The sequence below is a fragment of the Mauremys mutica genome, chromosome 1 (assembly GCF_020497125.1).
Source record: "Mauremys mutica isolate MM-2020 ecotype Southern chromosome 1, ASM2049712v1, whole genome shotgun sequence".
Classification (NCBI taxonomy): Eukaryota; Metazoa; Chordata; order Testudines; family Geoemydidae; genus Mauremys; species Mauremys mutica.
In genome coordinates, this window is record NC_059072.1 from 88,033,575 (window position 1) to 88,052,754 (window position 19,180).

At 39.4% G+C, this 19,180-nt stretch overlaps 1 protein-coding gene across 7 annotated transcripts in view; it reads left to right on the plus strand.

Moving 5' to 3' along the window:
* The window catches only part of CNOT4 (CCR4-NOT transcription complex subunit 4), a 117,342-nt gene that overhangs the window by 64,337 nt on the left and 33,825 nt on the right, over nt 1-19,180 (plus strand). For 2 of the 7 annotated variants that reach the window (XM_044983111.1, XM_044983140.1), the window contains exons 3-10: nt 1,589-1,786; nt 5,073-5,159; nt 5,747-5,848; nt 6,401-6,526; nt 8,943-9,076; nt 13,990-14,145; nt 17,306-17,363; nt 17,707-17,956. In XM_044983111.1, coding sequence (XP_044839046.1) covers nt 1,589-1,786; nt 5,073-5,159; nt 5,747-5,848; nt 6,401-6,526; nt 8,943-9,076; nt 13,990-14,145; nt 17,306-17,363; nt 17,707-17,956 — 1,111 coding nt within the window. The remainder of the gene's footprint in view (nt 1-1,588; nt 1,787-5,072; nt 5,160-5,746; nt 5,849-6,400; nt 6,527-8,942; nt 9,077-13,989; nt 14,146-17,305; nt 17,364-17,706; nt 17,957-19,180) is intronic. The other 5 variants (XM_044983126.1, XM_044983150.1, XM_044983131.1 and 2 more) reach the window with 3 other exon arrangements.

Consider the following 19,180-nt stretch of genomic DNA (forward strand, 5'->3'; position numbering starts at 1 on the left):
TCACAGTTCCATAGCAATCAGGCCATTTTCCTGACAGTCTTCTTCCCGAAGCCTCACAAGAACTCAGAGTGGCGACTTCACTCATTGGATATTAGGCATGCCCTTGCTGCCTTTGAGAGGACTAAACCCTTTTTGCAGATCCACTCAACTTTTCGTAGCAGTAGCAGAAAGGATGAAAAGCCTTCCACTGTCAGCCCAGAGGATCTCATTCTTGATGACCTCCTGTATTCGGGCATGTTATGAGCATGAGAATGTTCCACCTCCAGCCATCCTGACCACTCACTCCACTAGAGCTCAGGTCTCTTCAGCAATGTTCACCACAGAGGTTCCAATCCACAACTTGGGTGTTGGTGCCTACCTTTGCATCCTACTATGCCATCACCCAATAGCTTGAGACGATGCCATGTTCAGGAGAGTAGTGTTGGAGTCTACACGTCCATGAGCTCCAAGCTCACCTCGTGTGGTACTGCTTGTGAGTCACCTTATGCGGAATGGACATGAGCAAGCACCTGATGAAGAAAAATGGTTACTAACCTTTCCGTAACTGTTCAAGATGTGTTGCTCATGTCCATTCCATGATCCACCCTCCTACCTCTCTGACAGAGTTGGTCATCAAAAAGAGACTAAAAGGGCGCATGGCCAGCAGCACCCCCTATACTAGCTCATAAGCACATGGCACCAGAGGGCGCTAGAGCTGTCCCGATGGATACCAACTAGGGAAAAATCTCTGGCAATGGTTCACCCGGCACACACATCTAATGTGAAATGGACATGAGGAACACATCTTAAACAACAACAGTTACGGAAAGGTTAGTAACTTTTTTAAACCCTGTGTAGCTCGTTGGGGTGAACCCACCTTCGGTTTACTTCAACTAACTTCATTGAGGTAAAACCTATAGTGCTTGTCTTCATTGAGAGCGCTATCTTGAAGTAAAAATGTGTTTGTCGTCACTGCAAAAAGAAAAAAAAAAGTCTGAAACTGCTAGGCAAACATGTTAACAGTACTATGAAATCATCCAATGTAGTAGTAGTAGTTGTAGTAACCTGTCTCTGTACCCATGGAAGATAACACAAAGAATGAGCAATACAATAGCAACATTCTCTGATTAGAAAGCTAAGAGGACTCTTGAAAACCCAGAGGTGCCCGTTTTGATTTCATGACAATGACAAAATGGACTCTTTTGTTTTACATTATAGATTGGCTTTTAAAATATTCTTCATACATATCATGGTATTAAATTTGATGTGGGATAACAGGACCCTGCCTTTTTCCATGCTTACTGTGCTGCCTTATTGAAATTCCTTGGGAGGATTCGGTCGGGATTGCCAATGCTTGTAGAATTCCCCAACAGAGCAAGCAGCAGAGTCAATGTAATTCTTGTCAGTTTCTGTATTGCCTGAGTGCAAGTAGGGGGGTGGTTTGAAAGTAACCTGAGATTCCCCTCTCTCCCTAAGATGATTTCCACAGAGCTGCCAGCCAGAAAACTATGTAACATTAACCTCAATTTGTATATCTAATTACTGAGATTAACTGCTCTCAAATATTTAGTCTCTTACCTGGGTTGCATTTAATGTTTTTTATGTTCAGCCATATCCAGAAGATCCAGCAGTGTACAAACCACTCTCCCAGGAAGAGCTGCAAAGGATAAAAAATGAAAAGAAACAGAAGCAAAATGAGAGGAAGCAGAAAATATCAGAGAATCGCAAACACCTGGCCAGTGTACGGGTTGTACAGAAGAACCTTGTCTTTGTTGTAGGGCTGTCACAGCGCCTAGCAGATCCAGAGGTAAGCAGTTCACATATGCCAGATCTCCCTGTTGCTTAAATATTACCATAATCAAAATGTCTAAAGACCACATCTGAAGTGGGTATCCTTGTGCTTCACTTGGATGGCGAACTGCATGTTGGTTTTTACTGATGCCAGATAAAACAATTGTCTAGAAATGGCTGCTCTGATGTGTAGGGTCCCTTCACTTTAAGGGTGTGGATGAAATTCCTCCCACCTTCAAACCTCATCATCTGTTCATTGTTTTTGTTTCTGGTAGTACTAGATACGCTAACCTTTTTTGGTTTCTTCAACATAAAATGAGCTGAAGGATTCGGATATATGAGCTTTACCTGTGCTAGACCCACAGCTACAGCACCACTTTCCATTGCAAGTGGCTTTCCCCTACTTTTAGAGTGGTGGTGGTGCCCCTCTTAGTCTCATTTGGTCCAGTCGCTTATGTGAAGGTATTAGCGGATAGGGCCAGGGAATCCCCCTGTTGTTCCACTGATAGATCAGACTGGTAGAAGTACTTCCCAGTATTGCCTCCATTCAGTTGCATTTTCTTATGGCAGCCTTATCTGGGAGGGGAAAAAATCCAGAACATAGGGAGGGAGATCTAAGCATCTGGGTCAAGTGGGGGAACAAAACTACTGAATTGCCTAAATTGCAGGGCCGTTATCTTTTATCACTCCACTCCTCATCGAAGATGAGTACAAAATTTTCTGGTTAGTGGAGTGTACCCACCACTTTCTATAATATTTTTGCTTTAATTTTAAAAAGTTTCTAACCTTCATAGTTGCAGAGAACCTTCCAAAAATGATGAATGTAGTTCTGTCTTCCTGAAACTGCAGATGCTTTTTGAATACAGATGTGAATTACCAAGGCCCAAATCCTGTCCCTAGTATGCAGTCTGACTGCTGGACTGTGCACTGCAGAATTTCTCTGTGGTTTGGGTTGGAGGGAAAGGGACCCCCTTTCACTTCTCTCATGCTGTTCCTTAGACGCAGAGCCACTCCATAGTTGCATATCCAGCCTCAGAACTGGATATGCAACTTGCTGCTTCATCTCCCTCTACACTGCCTGGGAGAGGGCAGTGGCCAGTGGATTGATACTGCGATTCTCTCTGCAAACTCCATCATTGCACAGGTAGCTACTAAACAGCTGGGTGCCTTCTAGTGTCTAGGAGGTGTGCCACCCTTGCATGAGCTCTCTATATCATGTTCCTCTGCGGAGTGGCACTACACGGATTCTGCTATAAGACAGTCCCTTGGTGAGGGGAAAGCTCTTTAAATTGCTCCAGAGGTGATCCTCGCAATTGCAGGTTGAGAAGCCTAACTTCATAGAACCATAGGGTTAGAAGAGGCTACAAGGTTCATCTAGTCTAACCTCCTTACAAGATGCAGGATTTGTTGTGTCTAAACCATCCAAGACAAATGGTTATTCAGCCTCTTTGAAAACCTCCAGGCAAGGAGATTTCACAACTTCTGTAAACAGTTGGTTCATTGTCCTACTCTTCTTACAGTTAAATTTTTCCTGAGATTTATTTTAAATCCGCTATGCTGTAGTTTGAAACCATTGCCTCTTGTCCTGCCATCTGTGGCAACAGAGAACAACTTTTTCTCCATCTTTTTTTATGGCAGCCTTTTAAGTATTTGAGGACCACTGTCATGTCCCTTAATTTCCTCTTTTCCAAACTAAACAGACCCAGTTCCTTCAGCCTTGGCTTGCATTCCATCCCTTTGATAATCTTTGTCGCTCACCTCTGGAACCCCACTTGAGACCTCCTTCCCATCTGACATTATACCATTAGTAGTTACTCTTTTTGTGGCTGTTTAATCAGTTATGTATCCACTTAACAGTACTTCTACCAAGCCTGCGTTTCTCCAGCTTAATTAGGACAATGTCACATGGGACAAGGTCAAAAGCCTTGCTAAAATCTAGGTATATTATGTCCACTACATTTCCCCCATCCACCAAACCTGTAACTTTGTCAGAGAAGGAAATCAAGCTGGTTTGGCATGATTTATTCTTAGTAAATCCATGCTGGCTGCTAGTGATTATGCCTTCATCCTCCACGTATTTGCAAATTGAATGTTTTATACATTTTTCTAGTAGCTTCCCAGGTATCGAGGTCAGGCTGATTGATCTATAGTTCCCTGACTCCTTCTTTTTCCCCCTTTTAAAGATGGGTACTACATTAGCCCTTCTCCAGTCTCTTTCAGTGCCAGGCAAATAGGTTGAAATTTTAGTAAAGACAGAAATATCAGACACAGATGAACATATGTTGGAGAAGAATCAGCGTAGAGTTTGTATAGGGAAATCGTGCTTCATCAATCTGTTAGAATTCTTTTGAAGGTGTAAACAAGTATGGGGACAAGGATGAGCCAGTGGATATAGTGGTCTTGGACTTGCAAAAAGCCTTTGACAAGATCTCACACCAATGGCTCTTAAGCAAGTAAGCAGTCAGAGGATAAGAGGGAAGATCCTCTCATGGTTCAGTAACTGATTGATTAAAAGATAGGAAACAAAGAGTAGGAATAAATAGTCACTTTTCTGGAAAGAGGTAAATAGTGTGGTTTCCCCAAGCACCTGTACTGGAACCTATGCTGTTCAACATATTCATAGATGATCTGGAAGAGGGTGTGAACAATGAGGTGGCAGAATTTGCAGGCAATTCGAAATTACTCAAGATGGCTAAGTCCAAAACTGATTGTGAAGAGTTAAAAAGGAGTTTCACAAAATTTTGTCTCAATGCGCCAGGGTCTCCGTAGATAAGTTTTCAAGTCAGTTTTTAAAATTAGCATTAATACAATTGTTTCCTTACTCCAGAAATTACAAAATGTATCTTTAAAACATGGGAAAATATTAGATCAACCTGATCACCCATGGGTTAGCTTTGTGCTCCAGTCAAGTTCTGGGGTAGCTATTACATAATTGTGTGGTGTATGCACTGAGAGGGCAACCCTCTGTAGTAGGCATCAGCTGATTATTGCAGGATTTGGATGTCTTGAGTTAGAAAAGGAGCTAGAAGATGCAAGTGAAGATATGCTGAATGCCTGTCATCCTGGCTTTTTGGGGCAGTGTTAATGTTACCAAAATTAAAAAAAAGGAATGTAAGTCTTTTTTAATTGAAGGTTCTCAGAACAAACTTATCTATATGATCTTGTCCTCTCTCATTTTCACTAGTTAAGGTCTTAATTGCAAAACTAAGTAAAGGATTAATTTTTTTAATGAATAAGCAATATCATTTGAGTTGCTATTAATTTCCTAATATGTCTGTTTAATTTACTCATTCTTCCTGCAGGTTTTGAAGCGGCCAGAATATTTTGGGAAGTTTGGTAAAATACATAAAGTTGTCATCAACAACAGCACATCATATGCAGGCTCACAGGTAAGCCATGATAGGAGGCTCTTGGGCTTTTGTCGCAATGGTATTGTGGTGGCACTGTTCATGACAGGAGTTATGGGTTCAAGAAGAATCTGGGCTACATTTTCCTGATTGAGTGGAGACTAATTATCATGGCAGGTTGTGGGACTGGGGATTGGAGAATTAATACTACAGCAACAGAGTACATAGAGTAATATAGATTGTATCCTTAAATGACTTTGCACATGCAATCCTTGGAAAGTGTCTGCAAAATAATGGAGATGGTGGTAGGAGGAAAGCAAAAGATAGAGAATCTTCAGAAAAGCCCTCTGGAATAATATTGTGGTATCTTTCATTTCCAGCTACCAAGTACTTTAATAAACCATATTTTAATAAGCTTTAACATTTTAACAAATGTTTGAGAGCCTTAACCTTCCTTTTTTCAGACCTTTACATTTACTACATTTCAAGTAAATGAATTGTTTGATTTCAAACAAATCTAATTTTAAACATTGTTAAATGTCTAGTTTTGAATTTAGCCAGATAGTAAAGGAATAATTTAAAAAAAAAAATTAGCCAGAAAATTCCACATTGTTCAATTCTTTCTCTAGGGTCCGAGTGCAAGTGCATACGTAACCTACATCCGATCAGAAGATGCTCTCAGAGCCATACAGTGCGTCAATAATGTGGTGGTAGATGGCAGAACACTTAAGGTAGTATTGTTTTGCATTCTGTGATTAGCACATGTAAGGACATTAACATCTAGTGCAGATTCTAAAAATCTGTTTCAGCTATGTTGCTATATTTTATATAAACCAGCAGAGCTGGTCATAGAATACAAGTGTCTTGAGTTTGAGCTCTTGTGCCAAGTGTTTTTGTGGGAGGGCTCAGAAATGAATAGAGGATTAACTCAGGAAACACCAGCTCGTAATTGAGATTTTTTTTTTCCTTTGGCCCTACCTTTACAAATATGAAAGTAAATCTCTACCCAGTTTTGGTTTGTCTTGCTTTTATTTTGATGTGATGAAAATTGATTTTGAAGTATTCTGATTATCCACACCCTGGATATCCGAGTCTCTCATGTTACTGATATCCTATTTAGGCCTTATCAAAAATACTTGTTTTGATGAACTCCAATTTTTATGAAGGTATATTGTCTTCTGAGACCTCTGTTAAATTGAGGGGGATTTTTTGTGCTTGAAATATGGCTTCTAGCTTTCTGTGCTTAGCTCAGCTACTCAGTCTGACTTTTCTTTCTCCTTCAGGCATCTTTAGGTACAACAAAATATTGCAGTTATTTCCTAAAGAACATGCAGTGTCCAAAACCTGACTGTATGTATCTACATGAGCTGGGGGACGAAGCAGCCAGTTTCACAAAAGAGGAGATGCAGGTAAATGCGCACAAAAAGGAGGATCCTAAATTGTAGTGTAAATGTCTGGGTTTTTTTCCTGTGTATGACTTATATTAAAGTGTAGTGAAGCCAGCCTTTAAATATTATCATGGCAAAACTTATCTTTTTTGTTTAAATCCAAAAGATACTTAGCCAATTGGGTGCTGGTGGTTTTCCAATAAGTGCTATTTTTTTACAGGCTCAAAAGGAGTCAGTCCTCCCAAGTATTGGATAGTTAAAGGTTTGTAAGACAATTGTGGGACTGTTTTTATGAAATCTTAAACAGTTGAATATATTTCCTACTGTGTATCATGAATGGGTGCTAAGCATTTGGAAGAGTATTAAGATGTTATGAGGGTAATTTATTAGAGCCTAATACATCTGTAGGTTAGGATGCATTAGCCAAATGTTAAGTTCATGATTGTCATGAACTTCTCAGAAAAGTGGTTTTTGTTTAGGGCTTGGAAGGAAGGCAGCATACAGGTTTCTGTTCCTCCCATAATCCAGTAGCTTGGCTTGCATGACTGAAGGTGTGGTTTTTGAAGGATTGCCTTTTGAGTATAGATCAAAATAATGTGATGGTGTCATTAAAAACTGAGTATAATTTTTTTAACTTTGCCTGATTTGGAGACTTTAGAGAAGTCTTGTGCCACTGAAGAGGTATATAAGGTCTCTAACTCTGATTGGATTGCCTATCATACTTAGTGGAAGTGGGTTGCATAATCAGTATTGTTTGAGTGAGCCTTAGTAAGGTTAAAGTAAGGACTCTTTTTCCCCTGGTACTTTTTAGTTTCATATGAAATGGTTTAAAATGAGAAAATACTTCTGCTGTTTTAAAAATGTAAGGCTAAAGGTTACTTTTTGATTGAGTTGTAAATATAGTACAGTATTTCTGGGATGACTTGACATTGTCATGAATAGTTTAATTGTATTTATCTGATTTTTTTTAACCTTGATGGGTATAACTGAGGGCTGTTTACATGAGTTGGCAATGTGCACCATGGGGGTGTGATTTGTAAAGTGCACTAATGCTTTGCACATTAATTAATCTGTGTAGACCCTGCTGGTGCACACTAGGTTTCCTGGTGCATTTCAGCCTAATGCTGTTTGAAACAGTACTATGTTAAAGTTTACTGGGGAATATTTAGGGTCTACATGGACTGGTTAGTGCACAACAAGTTTGACTGTTTTAGAAATCACACCCCATAATATGCATCGTTAGACATAACATTTCATGACACTATGTACAAAATAACTATTAAAGGTGTAGTGAACACTTGATACTTGCGTAATGATATAGCTCCAATTTCACAGGAAGTCTTTTTGCTTCTGTTTCTAAAGTGCCTATCATAGTGTCGAGGGTCACTGGGCACAAGTGACTGGTAATTTTAAATTCAATTTGTTTGTATTTTGCAACTTTAGATTTAATTTAAAATTATTGTAAATACATTTAATTTGCATGTAATATTACATCGTAACCATTCTAACCAAGACTCATACCAAAAACTTCCTTCAAATTTGGACAGCTTTGGTTATTGGATGAGAGAAAAGGTAAAATGTTTTAATATTTAGTCTAACCCTATTTCAATTGTCATGCTTAAGTGCCTTTTCTCAAAAAATAAAGAAAACAGAGAAAAAGCTACTTGGCATTAGATTGAATAAACTTTAAATAAACCGTTCTAATATGTTCTAGGAATGCAGAAGGATAGATCTGGATTGAAATAATTTCATCCCCTTCCTCACTCAGAAGTAGAGTCTGCGCAGTATGAATAATTCAGGCATAGAAATCTCCCCAGTTCCTGAAAGCAGCATGCCCGTCTCCCTGTAATACTTTGCTGTTCAGAAATCCACTTCTGTATTGAACAATCCCCAGTCACACTAACCAGAGTGCTTTTTCTTACCTTATTGACAGCTGCGTGATGCTTTTGAAATAGTCCTTGGAATGCAGAACTGTTTACAACAGCAAAGAAACTCTTTGAAGTTAAGAGACTATCTCTTTCTTCCCTCTGGAGAGCTTAATATACATTAGGGAGATGTAAAATGCAGACTACACACTTCTCTTGGAAGCTTACTTTATTTGGACTGTACTACAGCAAACATTTTTGCTTGACCTGGAGAATAAGTCCTAGGAAGGCTTGAGTAAATTGATTTTCTGCTTTAAAAGGTACCAAAAGAGAAAATGAATTTCATATTAAAAAAGAGCAAGCAATTTGGCAAATTCAGCTGGTTGAGTGTATCTGGGAGCATAAGCCTCTGACTCCTTGGAATAACCTTTTGACTGCAAAATTGGGAGCCTAAACTTTCTGTAAGAGAGCCAAGCAAAGCCTTATAGTTTTGTGCCCCAAGATCTTTCAAATCGGGGAGGGAATATGAACTTCAACTCAGGTTGCATTGAAAACTTTAACTCTTTCCCCAGGCGGGTAAACACCAAGAATATGAACAGAAGCTACTGCAAGAATTGTACAAACTAAACCCCAACTTCCTCCAGCTGTCAACGGGTACAGTTGACAAGAACAAAAACAAAGTGACAGCACTGCAGAGGTATGATGTGTAAGTACTGACTCCAGACTGACTGACAACACTTTCCTTTTAAAGTTATTTCCATTAAAATTCCTGGTCCTCTCTCCCATCTCACCCAAGCTTGCTGTTTAAGATGGAAGATGTGGAATGTTCCATCTCAAATTTTCGCTCACATACACATGCAGGATTATGCAGTACTTCATTCTAGTCATAACATATGCTGAATCTTGTTTGATAAATGAAAGGATTCCCCCTTCTCGTATCACGTGGATTTGTGCACATTAACTCCAAACAAGCTGTCATCATTTTGAAGCAGGTATCAGAAGGGTTTTATTTAATATTTTCACAATTTTTGCAATAACATTAATGCAATTCAGTGAATATTGTTGAGCAGCAAATTCTTGGTAATTATAGCTAATGTTGCATTTGCTTTGTGATAAGAGGGCAGTCTCTGCTGTCACAGTGGCTGAAGTGTCCAAATATTTGATGTTTTATATAATATTTAACATACTTCAGTGTCAAGATTTGAACACAGACTAAGGTCTGGTCTACACTAGGAAATTAGGTCCATATAACTGGGTAATTCAGGAGTGTGAAAAATCCACATCTCTGAGCTATGCAATTAAATTGACCTAGCTTCTGGTGTAGACAGTGATAGGTTGATGGGTGAATTCTCCTATTGACCTAGGTTCTCCACCTCCCCAAGAGGTGGCAACTATGTTTACTAGAGAACCCCTCCCATCACCATAGGTAGCGTCTTCACTGAAGCCCTATAGCGGCACAGCTCAAGTGGGTGCAGCTTCGCTGCTGCAGTGTTTTAAGGGCATGGCTACACTTGCAGTTGTAGAGCGCTGGGAGTTAAACCAGCCTTCGGAGACCGCAGCAGGGAAAACGCTGTCGAGTGTTTACACTCTTAGCTGGAAGCGCACTGGCATCGCCACATTAGCAGCTCTTGCAACGCCCCCAAAGAGCAGTGCCTTGTGGTAGCTATCCCAGCATGCAAGTGGCTGCAACGTGCTTTTCAAATACAGGGGGGTGGGGTGGAGTGTGACGGAGTATGTTGTGTGTATGTGGAGGGGGGGAGAGTGGGATTTGGGGGTCTGAGTGTGTCAGCATGTTGTCTCGTAAATTCAGAAAGCAGCAGACCCTCCCCCACTCACAGCAAGCGGCATTCCTTTGTCCCGAAGCAGATGAGCAGCCAGCTGTCAGAAACAGAGGTTTGAAAGGGCATATCCGCATTCCTACAGCGAGTTCAAAACAATGACAAGTGGCCACTTGACTTAAGGGGATTATGGAATGTTTCCAGAGGTCAATCAGAACACAGTAATGCGACACCTTGTTCACACTGGCACAGCAGCGCTCCCGTGGAAGTGCAGCAAACGTTATTCCACTCACCGAGGTGGAGTACCAGCAGTGCTGTAGCTGCAGAGTCAGAGCGCTCTACGTGCCTTGCCAGTGTGGAGGGGTAGTGAGCTAATACACCCGGCGCTCCTTTATTGCGCTGTAACTCACAAGCGTAGCCAAGCCCTAAGTGTACACAACCCCTAAAAATTATGGAAATTCAAAGTGAAACAGTTGAACTTTCATCTTTGCTTTTACCTTTGTCTGAGAAACGGGCACATGGCATGAAATATCCTTGGTGCTACATCCTAGCAAACTTAAATGGTGGTTAAATATTTGAATTGTAACTTTCTCTTTCTTTTCGTCTGTCTTCCCATTACTGCGTGTTAGATATTTTTCAGCTGTGGTCTACTTTCCAAAAGTCACCTCTTAACAGTTTTTTTCATCCAGTAATTTACAACCATACAAAAATATAAATCAAAAGCTAAAACAATTAGCTGGTGTGTTTGCTAAACATGTTACATTTAAGATGAACAAATGGGAGCTATTAACTATTTTCCATTCAAGAAGGGACTTTCATACTGGGGGTAAACTTTTAAAATGTGCCTTACATTTTATATAGCACTTCTGATTCAGGATCAGAGTTCTTTGTGGGCTTGTTCACCCACTACTGAAACGAATTCTGGCAGCAGCACTGCACAACAGTTTATGCAAGAAAATGAAGAAAACCATATCAAAAGGAAAAAGCCAGGGGAGTTTGGATAATTACATTCTGTCTGCTAGCATTGGACTCTGGCTAAGAGACTAGGATTATCTTTGCCTACTCTTACAGGAAGTGTCATAATCTTTAATGATTGCAAGTGATCGGGATCTCCAGTTTTCTCATCTGAAGCACTGACACCTATTGTCATGCCTTGAGCCTTTGGTTCAATACTAACTTTGAGGGAAGAATGCAACCAAGTTAACCCAACACACCAACTTTTGCAATATTTATGTGTTGATGGGTTTCACATCCAAGGTCTGAACCAGTCCTGCTTAACTTGAAACCTGATGGGATCCCAGCACAAGATGTTACAAAACAGGAAGTGAAGAATTGCTCCATCTGAAACTGCTGCAGGAATTCAGGTAGTTGGAAAGCAGTTATGAGCATTGGAATCTGGCCAGGTCCCAGAGCTACAATCCTGGCACTTGTGAAAAATGCCATGAGATACTTTGACTGCAAGTGGACTGAACTTCAGTTTGTCATTCATCTGAAATGTATAACTACAGCGGGAAACGGATTCGGTACTGATGTGGAGTGGTGGACAGCATTGTCTGGATTGCCAGTGTCCTTTCAGCAGTGAGGAAGTTGGAGATCTTCATTCAAATATTAATCAGACATGACCATATGTAGTTTGAGAGCTGATTAAATTATAGACTAATCATATTAAATAGCTAACCCCTTCACAATTTTCTACTTATAAACAGCTTCTCATTTGTCTGATTCTTTGCTATGCTACTGTCTTTCTCCTGTTAGATTCTACATCTGAATCAACAATTTCACAATCATTCTCTTGACTGTCCGGTGTTAGGATTTCACTGAGGGATCAAGCAGAAGCTGAGCTGTGAGAAATATATGTTCAAATGTAAGCCTGCAGTAATAGTAGAGAGAACATAATTACTGGGCAAAAACTTTGTATAAACATTTTCTTTTTCCAAGTTTGTTCCAGTGTGAAAGTCCCTCTTCACGCTATTTTTTTCCCCCTCATTTGTGTGAAAGGCAAATGCTGTAATTTCCACCTGTGTGGGTGTGTATGTAAAAAGTACCTATAGGCACAGCATTCCATAGTTATACAGTAGAGGTAATGACAGTTGTATTCATTTAAAATATAGGATGCTGATAGTGGGTTGATTTTAAACAGTTCTGGCCCTCTTTTTCTTCCTCCACTTTCCTCAAACTTGTTTTTAATGGGCCAAAGTGATTAATGCTTTCTTGTAACACAAGAAAAATGTTTGTCACTAGCACCTAGGGTATGGGATTATTGCTGGAGAACAGCTCTTTGGAAGCATTTAGCTTTCATGAGCACTTTAAAACATTTGTTTCCACAGGAAAGTCTATGCTATGATTTAAATATTTTGGGATCCGTTAACCCATTAGACCTTTTTTTGGAGGGAGGGGAAGGAGGAAATGCCCATTGCAGTCTGAAGTCGCATCTAGACTAGAATTAATTTGAAATTTTTTCTGGGTTAAAAATTAGACTCTTGCATCAGGATAGAATGGTAAAAAGGGCAAAAAGAAAATTTTTAATCATGACATGAGATGTAATATAAATTGATTCTCAATTTGGTGAGAGGGAGTTGATAGGGTGCTGTATTTAACCGCTTCTCTCAAAGGTGTAGAGATCTAAGATGAGTTTTAGGTCAAATCTTTCATTTGTGCATAACTTAAATGTACATAGGAGTTGACCCACAAAGAGAGAACAGTAGATGGAGACAAAATAGTAAATCTTGCAATATCTGAGGTGTGGGGACAGCCAGGATTATAATGAAATATTGAGGCTAAATAGGAATTTGGAAGACAGTGCTATAGCTAAAGAGCCATAGGAATCTTCCTGGTCTCAATTAAGAACTTGTTAAATCCACCTGTATGTGTGGAATGAATGCTTGGGCATGCAGTAAGTCTGTTATACTTTTGAACAGAAAGCAGTGTACAAGACTCAGCTTTCAGTGTATGCCTTTTTACTACGAAGCACTTGCACACTATGCAATCACTTGCCTCCAATGGGATGCTGTTTTCTAAAGTGGATAGGAAAGAACAATAGGAAAAAATGAAGGGGGTCAGAATGAATAGGTTTTGTGTAGTGGTATTAGCTGATATTTATTAGATAAATGTACTTTTACAAATAGACACATGGAAACTGGCTGAAGTGTTATCTAATTCCCTGCAGCAGTAAATAACTTCCACTTTGACTACTCACTCTGAAGTCATTCTTCCAGATCAGATACATTTCATGGAGTGAACTCTACTTTTGTTTTGTAGAGGAAATCATACAGGTTTTAGATTAAAAGAAGTGAACTGGGCAGTAACTTGGATAGATTGCTTTAAAGTGTGCTGGAGTGGCTAATTTCATGGTCTAGTGATGGTGCTGTGGACCATCAGGCAGGCAACCAAATTCAATTTCAGCTCTCTCAGGCCAGCCTGGGAAAATCCTCAGGGATATGGTGGGGTGTGGAAGATCTTCAGGGGAAAAAAAAGATCACTGTTTATAAAACTACTAAATACTTCTGGGATACAGTGAAGAGAAGCTTTAACTGAGAGCAAGCCCATGGGTTTTTGTACTGGAAGCTGTCTAAATGGATATTTTACAGTTGGACAAGTTTGGACTCCAATGTAGGCAGTCCAATTATCTAATCAGTGGGCAGAACTCTGTTTCCTTCAATCTTCTCTCTTGAGGAGCCTTTTTTACCCATCAGCATTAAAATCTATTTGAAAGATATGCCCAGATAATTCCATTCCTATGGACTGTCTGGTACAAGGATTCATTTCCGCAGTGTTTAAATTTTTTTAGAACACTTTCTTCATAACTTGAACTCTTCTTTTTTTTACTCTTGCCTTTTTCCAGACCCAACAGTAATAACAAAGATGCCTGGCCATCATTACAGAGTTCAAGTAAATCAGCCAACGGTTTAACAATGGAACACAGGAAAACGCCTCCTATATTAGAAAATGGCACAGACCCAGAACACATGACTCCAGATGGTCCAGACTCAGATTTCGGGTAATTGTGCTGCCTTTTATACTTTAGCTAGCTTGCTTTCTCTCTCACTTAATGGTGTGGAGGGATGGTTCTCCGGCCTCTCTGGTTGGAGAGCTAGCTGGATTCAAAATTTCATCAGGTCACATATAGAAACTAGTTTGGGCTCAGCCTAGCCTCTACCTCATGTCAAAAACACTGCATGTGTGACAGTTTGGGAAAATCCTAGAGCTAATAGGTGATGGTGCAAGTAAGGATTGAGGTGAATTGGCAGCACTACAGTCATAGGAAGCTTGTGTAGAAGCTTTCAACACTAAGCATGTCCTAGCCAGGGATAAGTCCCCCACATTTATGAACAATTTCAATTTCAAGAAAAGTATAATTCTTGTAGTGCATTAGGAGGCTTTTAGTTGATTTTTGAAAAGTTGGCTTATGATGGCCCAAAAGGTAAAAGTTGTAATACTAAATATTTACTTCCAACTCTTCACCTTGATGTGTTCTAGGAACTTAATCACAATATTCAGGGTTTCCTGTGTTTTTGTACACTAGCATGAATGGCAGGGCACCACAGTTTGCTGAAATTCCTTTGTGCCAAGGAGTCTCATCCACTTGGTTGACAGTTTCCCGACATACTGTTACACGGGGTCTCTGAATTTCTTTATAGTACTGTTGGTATCCGCTTCCATCATAAACATTGTTGGGCAGATTTTGCTACATCCTACAATCATATCACCACAGGCTGTGATTCCATTAGATCTCTTGGGCTAAACTGGGTTGGGCTAATGCAAGTTTTAGAAGGAAGAAGACAAAGGAAAACCCAGAATATCACAGATGTAGTGGTGTTGATTCAGCAGCTATTCTTCCTTTTGGGTCAGCATTGAATCAAACCTTAGCATGGTGATAAGAGAAATTTCACTTTTGAAGATCACACCTTTTGGTTGAGATGTAAGAGGAGTCATCCTCATTTGTGTTCAGAAATCCTATGGCGCTTCACCCAAGAGTAGAAGTGTTAACAAAAGTGTCTTGGGCAAATTCCAGTTAGGTAATTCAGCTTCTAAAATTTCCCCTCTAGTTTCAGTTAACTCTGATATTCTTCACTTCCAGTCGTTTATTGCTGTGTGCAGCTAAACAGTTGCTAAGTTTCACTCCAGCGGTGACTGAATTTCAGCGGTGGACAAGCATATTATAGGCTGTACTAGGATCTTTCTGAATGGAATGCACTACATGAGCAAAATTATTAAAATGTAGGGATTCATTGATAGTTTTGTTTGTTGATGGGGTTGTAACTATAGCTTGTAAAACCTGTTCACTTAAAGACCCTTTGTATAGATCTCAAGTATAATCTGTTTTGCTTCTCAGCAATTGGATTGTCATAAACAATCACATACTTGCTTCAGGATGCAGCAATACCATTATTATCAATGTCTTTGTAGGGCTGAACATCATTTAAGCATTTTTTTCTGCCAAGAACTGAATACTTAGGACTTGCCTACATAAGGACATGCAGGAATGTTAATTTGAATTAACTAAAGGTGTGAATTTGAAGTGGGATTAGTTAAAACCACATTAAATCCCTGTGTGAATGCTGCTGTTCAGAATTAATGGCCTTAATTTGGTTTAGTTTAATTCACTTCAAAGTTAATTAAGATAGTGAAATAAGGCTACTGTAGTTAATTTGGATGATTTTCCACATGTCTTTGTGTAGACGAGCTTTTAGTGAAGAGTTTGCAACAGAATTCTTGTGCTGTAGATATGCATTAACCTTTGTCATAAATCTCTGTTCAAAACATAAATAGGATAAGTTATTCTTACAGAACTTGATTTTGCTTGAGATGAGCAAGAAATAATTAAGTGGACTACCTTGGAATAGGCATCTTCTACGTATCTGTTCCTATGTGATTTTTGTCCTTCTAAGTTATTTTTAAAGTACTTAAGGCCTAATTCTAATCTCTGGTGTAAGGTTTAACCAATGTGCTTAAGCACAGAAATTGCTTTTACCCAAGTCCTGTGCTCTCTGATTAAGTTTTAAATTAATTCTAATCTCTTAATTGATGTTTTCTGGCTAGCCAAATGGCCTTGTACAATAATAGGTGCCCAAACTTCACAGCAGCAGGACATTTTAACAACTGGCTAGGGTCTAGAGGGCTGCACCCAAGTAAAATAACTCAACATTAATATGAATTACTTTCACACCAAATACAATGTTTGTAATTTGACCTGTATTGAACTGTGGCTTTCTAATAAAAATGTAATATTCTAAAGTTCTTCATGTTACTTTTGATATTCTTTCTCTGCAGAGGCAAGCATTTGGGTCTGTACAGTCTGACACTTGTACAGGCCTCTGCTGTGCTAGGGTAGATAAGCTATACTTGTGGTCATAGCCTGAATTTATGGGACTTTGCATCTGGACCTACACTGATTTCCTAGGCTAGCATGGAATTCAGAGCACTCAGGACTGCTCCTAAATGGCTGTCAGAATCTCTTAGAATGGCTGCAGTGATTCTGAGGTGGCATTTTTGTCCTTTTCTCTCTGTTTTTCATTTTTCTCTGCATTTATCTTCCGTTTTTAGACCTTGCCTCTTCTCAAATTTTCTGAGTCTGCAGACTTAACTCCCTCTCCACCTTAGTAGTTGTCCAGGTCCAAGTTGAAACACCAGTGACGAGCCATTCTGGGAAGCTTGAACTGCTACTGCCTTGTCTATCTCTTTCTCTAGATGAAGGATGTCAATCTTCAAGGCAGTTAATCTCATACCTCTTATAAGCATGAAATACACATTAGGGACAGAGGGAACTAAGTTCTTTGTGCATCTCAGTAACAAACCCATGGTACTAAAAATTTTTTTACTGATGGAGCAGGCAGAATTGAAGGATAACAAATTTGGGATTGCAGATGGACCATTGGCTGCTCAGTAGAACAATGCACAAGCAGAATAGAGTGTATGAAATACACCTCTATGGCTATAAACTAAAACTTGGCAAATGGTAGAACTGGAACACTTCTGATTTAAGAAGTCCTCAAACAATAGGTGGACTTTCCTTCATAATCTCTTGAAATTAGTTTTGAGCAATTTCTGTTCTAAGCGTTTATACCACAAAATAAGCCAACTTCTTATGTTCACTTTGGTTATTCTGATGTTTGCATATATCTTACTTGATTGTTTTTCTTCCCCATCCCTTTCTCCAGCCCTATCGACAAACCTTCAGACGCTCTCAGTATAGGAAATGGTGACAACTCACAGCAGGTATGGCCTGAAAGCTAACATTATGTAAATGTGAATTGTATTTGTTTGAAGTTCAGTTGCAACCTTTATTTTGAGAGAGACGTATTTTTTTGTGAAATATCAGTGTGGCATGTTAGTTTCTTTTGATAACTATCGACTAATTTTAAATGTCTTTTGATCAAAAAATGGGCTGCATCAGGCTGATTTGTTTGACATTTAAAGTGTGTGCTCACAGAAGTAATCTTAATTAAATCTGAATTTTTCTAGTCTTCAAACTGAATTTTAAAATGTTTTAATAAGGAATGACTTTAAGTCTAAGGATACATATCTTATTCTATTGTCTTTTTTTCTCCCCTGCCACCAGATAACAAACAGTGACACACCTTCACCACCACCTGGTTTATCAAAACCCAATCCAGTCATACCCATCAGTTCATCCAATCACAGTGCGCGGTCTCCTTTTGAAGGGGCTGTAACAGAGTCACAGTCACTCTTCTCGGACAACTTCCGGCACCCCAACCCCATCCCAAGCGGGCTCCCCCCATTCCCCAGCTCTCCACAGACTTCTAATGACTGGCCCACAGCACCAGAACCACAGAGCCTCTTCACATCAGGTATGAAAGCCTGGTTAAGATGTTGGAAGTCACTTATGTTTGAAGTTTATGCCTCTTTATTTTTTTCTCACCATTATTTTAATTACATTTGAGAGTCAACTAAATGCATGTTTACTTAATTCTTATCAATAAATCACTCTTCCCAGCATCCCAACTGCTTGTTGGAGTTATCGGAGCATCTAGTGCAGTAGTATTCATGTCTGCTTAAATGCTAAAAACACAATTTATTACAGATCTTAGTGTTGAAAGCAAGTTGTTCAAAATGTTTTGCTTAAAATAACAGAACAACATAGAGAGGTAGGAGCAATATATACCAAAAGCCATATTCGTATTATAATCTGAAGATCCAGCATGCACAGGTTTGTAATTATATTTAGTGAAGTGGTTATGACAGAGTTTTTGGCTGATGGTTATGCAAGCTAGCTTAGTCTCCAACTTTTTTTGGTTAGTGTTTGACTACACAATCTAGGGCCAGCTGCAGCCACTGAAAGGTAACTACATTGCATAGATGGTTTCTTTTAGAATATCCATTCACAGGAATGGGATGTTGTGCTGTATCAGGTACATGAACTGAAATTAGACATGCTCTGTGGTGGTATCAAGTGTCTAGTGGTTAATGGCACATAGATGTTCCATAGGAACCTGCAAGATATTTTAAAGAATTCTGCCTCGTAGATATCTTTCATTTACCAGGCAATGTATTACCAAACATGTTTGTTCAAGATCAGAATGCTTTTTGCTTGAGTTAATATATTTTTCAATTCAGGTAGAGAATAAAACATGATCATCCTGTTTTGTCATCAAAATTCATACTAAGGAAATGATGGGTATTGGAGATTGATCATGTAAGGAATAAGCAACAATGGAGGGTGAACTCCCAGGCAACATTGATCTGGTTTCCACTGCTGTCATTTGTGCTTTATGGATTATGTTGCCACTTAAATTTAAGGTTATGTCTAAACTGTGGATCTTGCAGTAGCACAGCTCTATCACTATTGCTCTGCCACTGTAAAGTCACCAGTGTAGCTGCTCTTTGCTGGCAGGAGAGTGCTCTCTTGCTGGCATAATTAAACCACCCCCAGCGAGCGGTGTTAGTTATGTCGGCAGGAAAACCTCTCCTGCCGACATAGCACTGTCCACACCAACACTTTTGTCTGTGAAACTTATGTCAGTCAGGGGTGTGGAAAAAAACAAAAGTTTTACTGACAAAAATGGTAGTGTAGA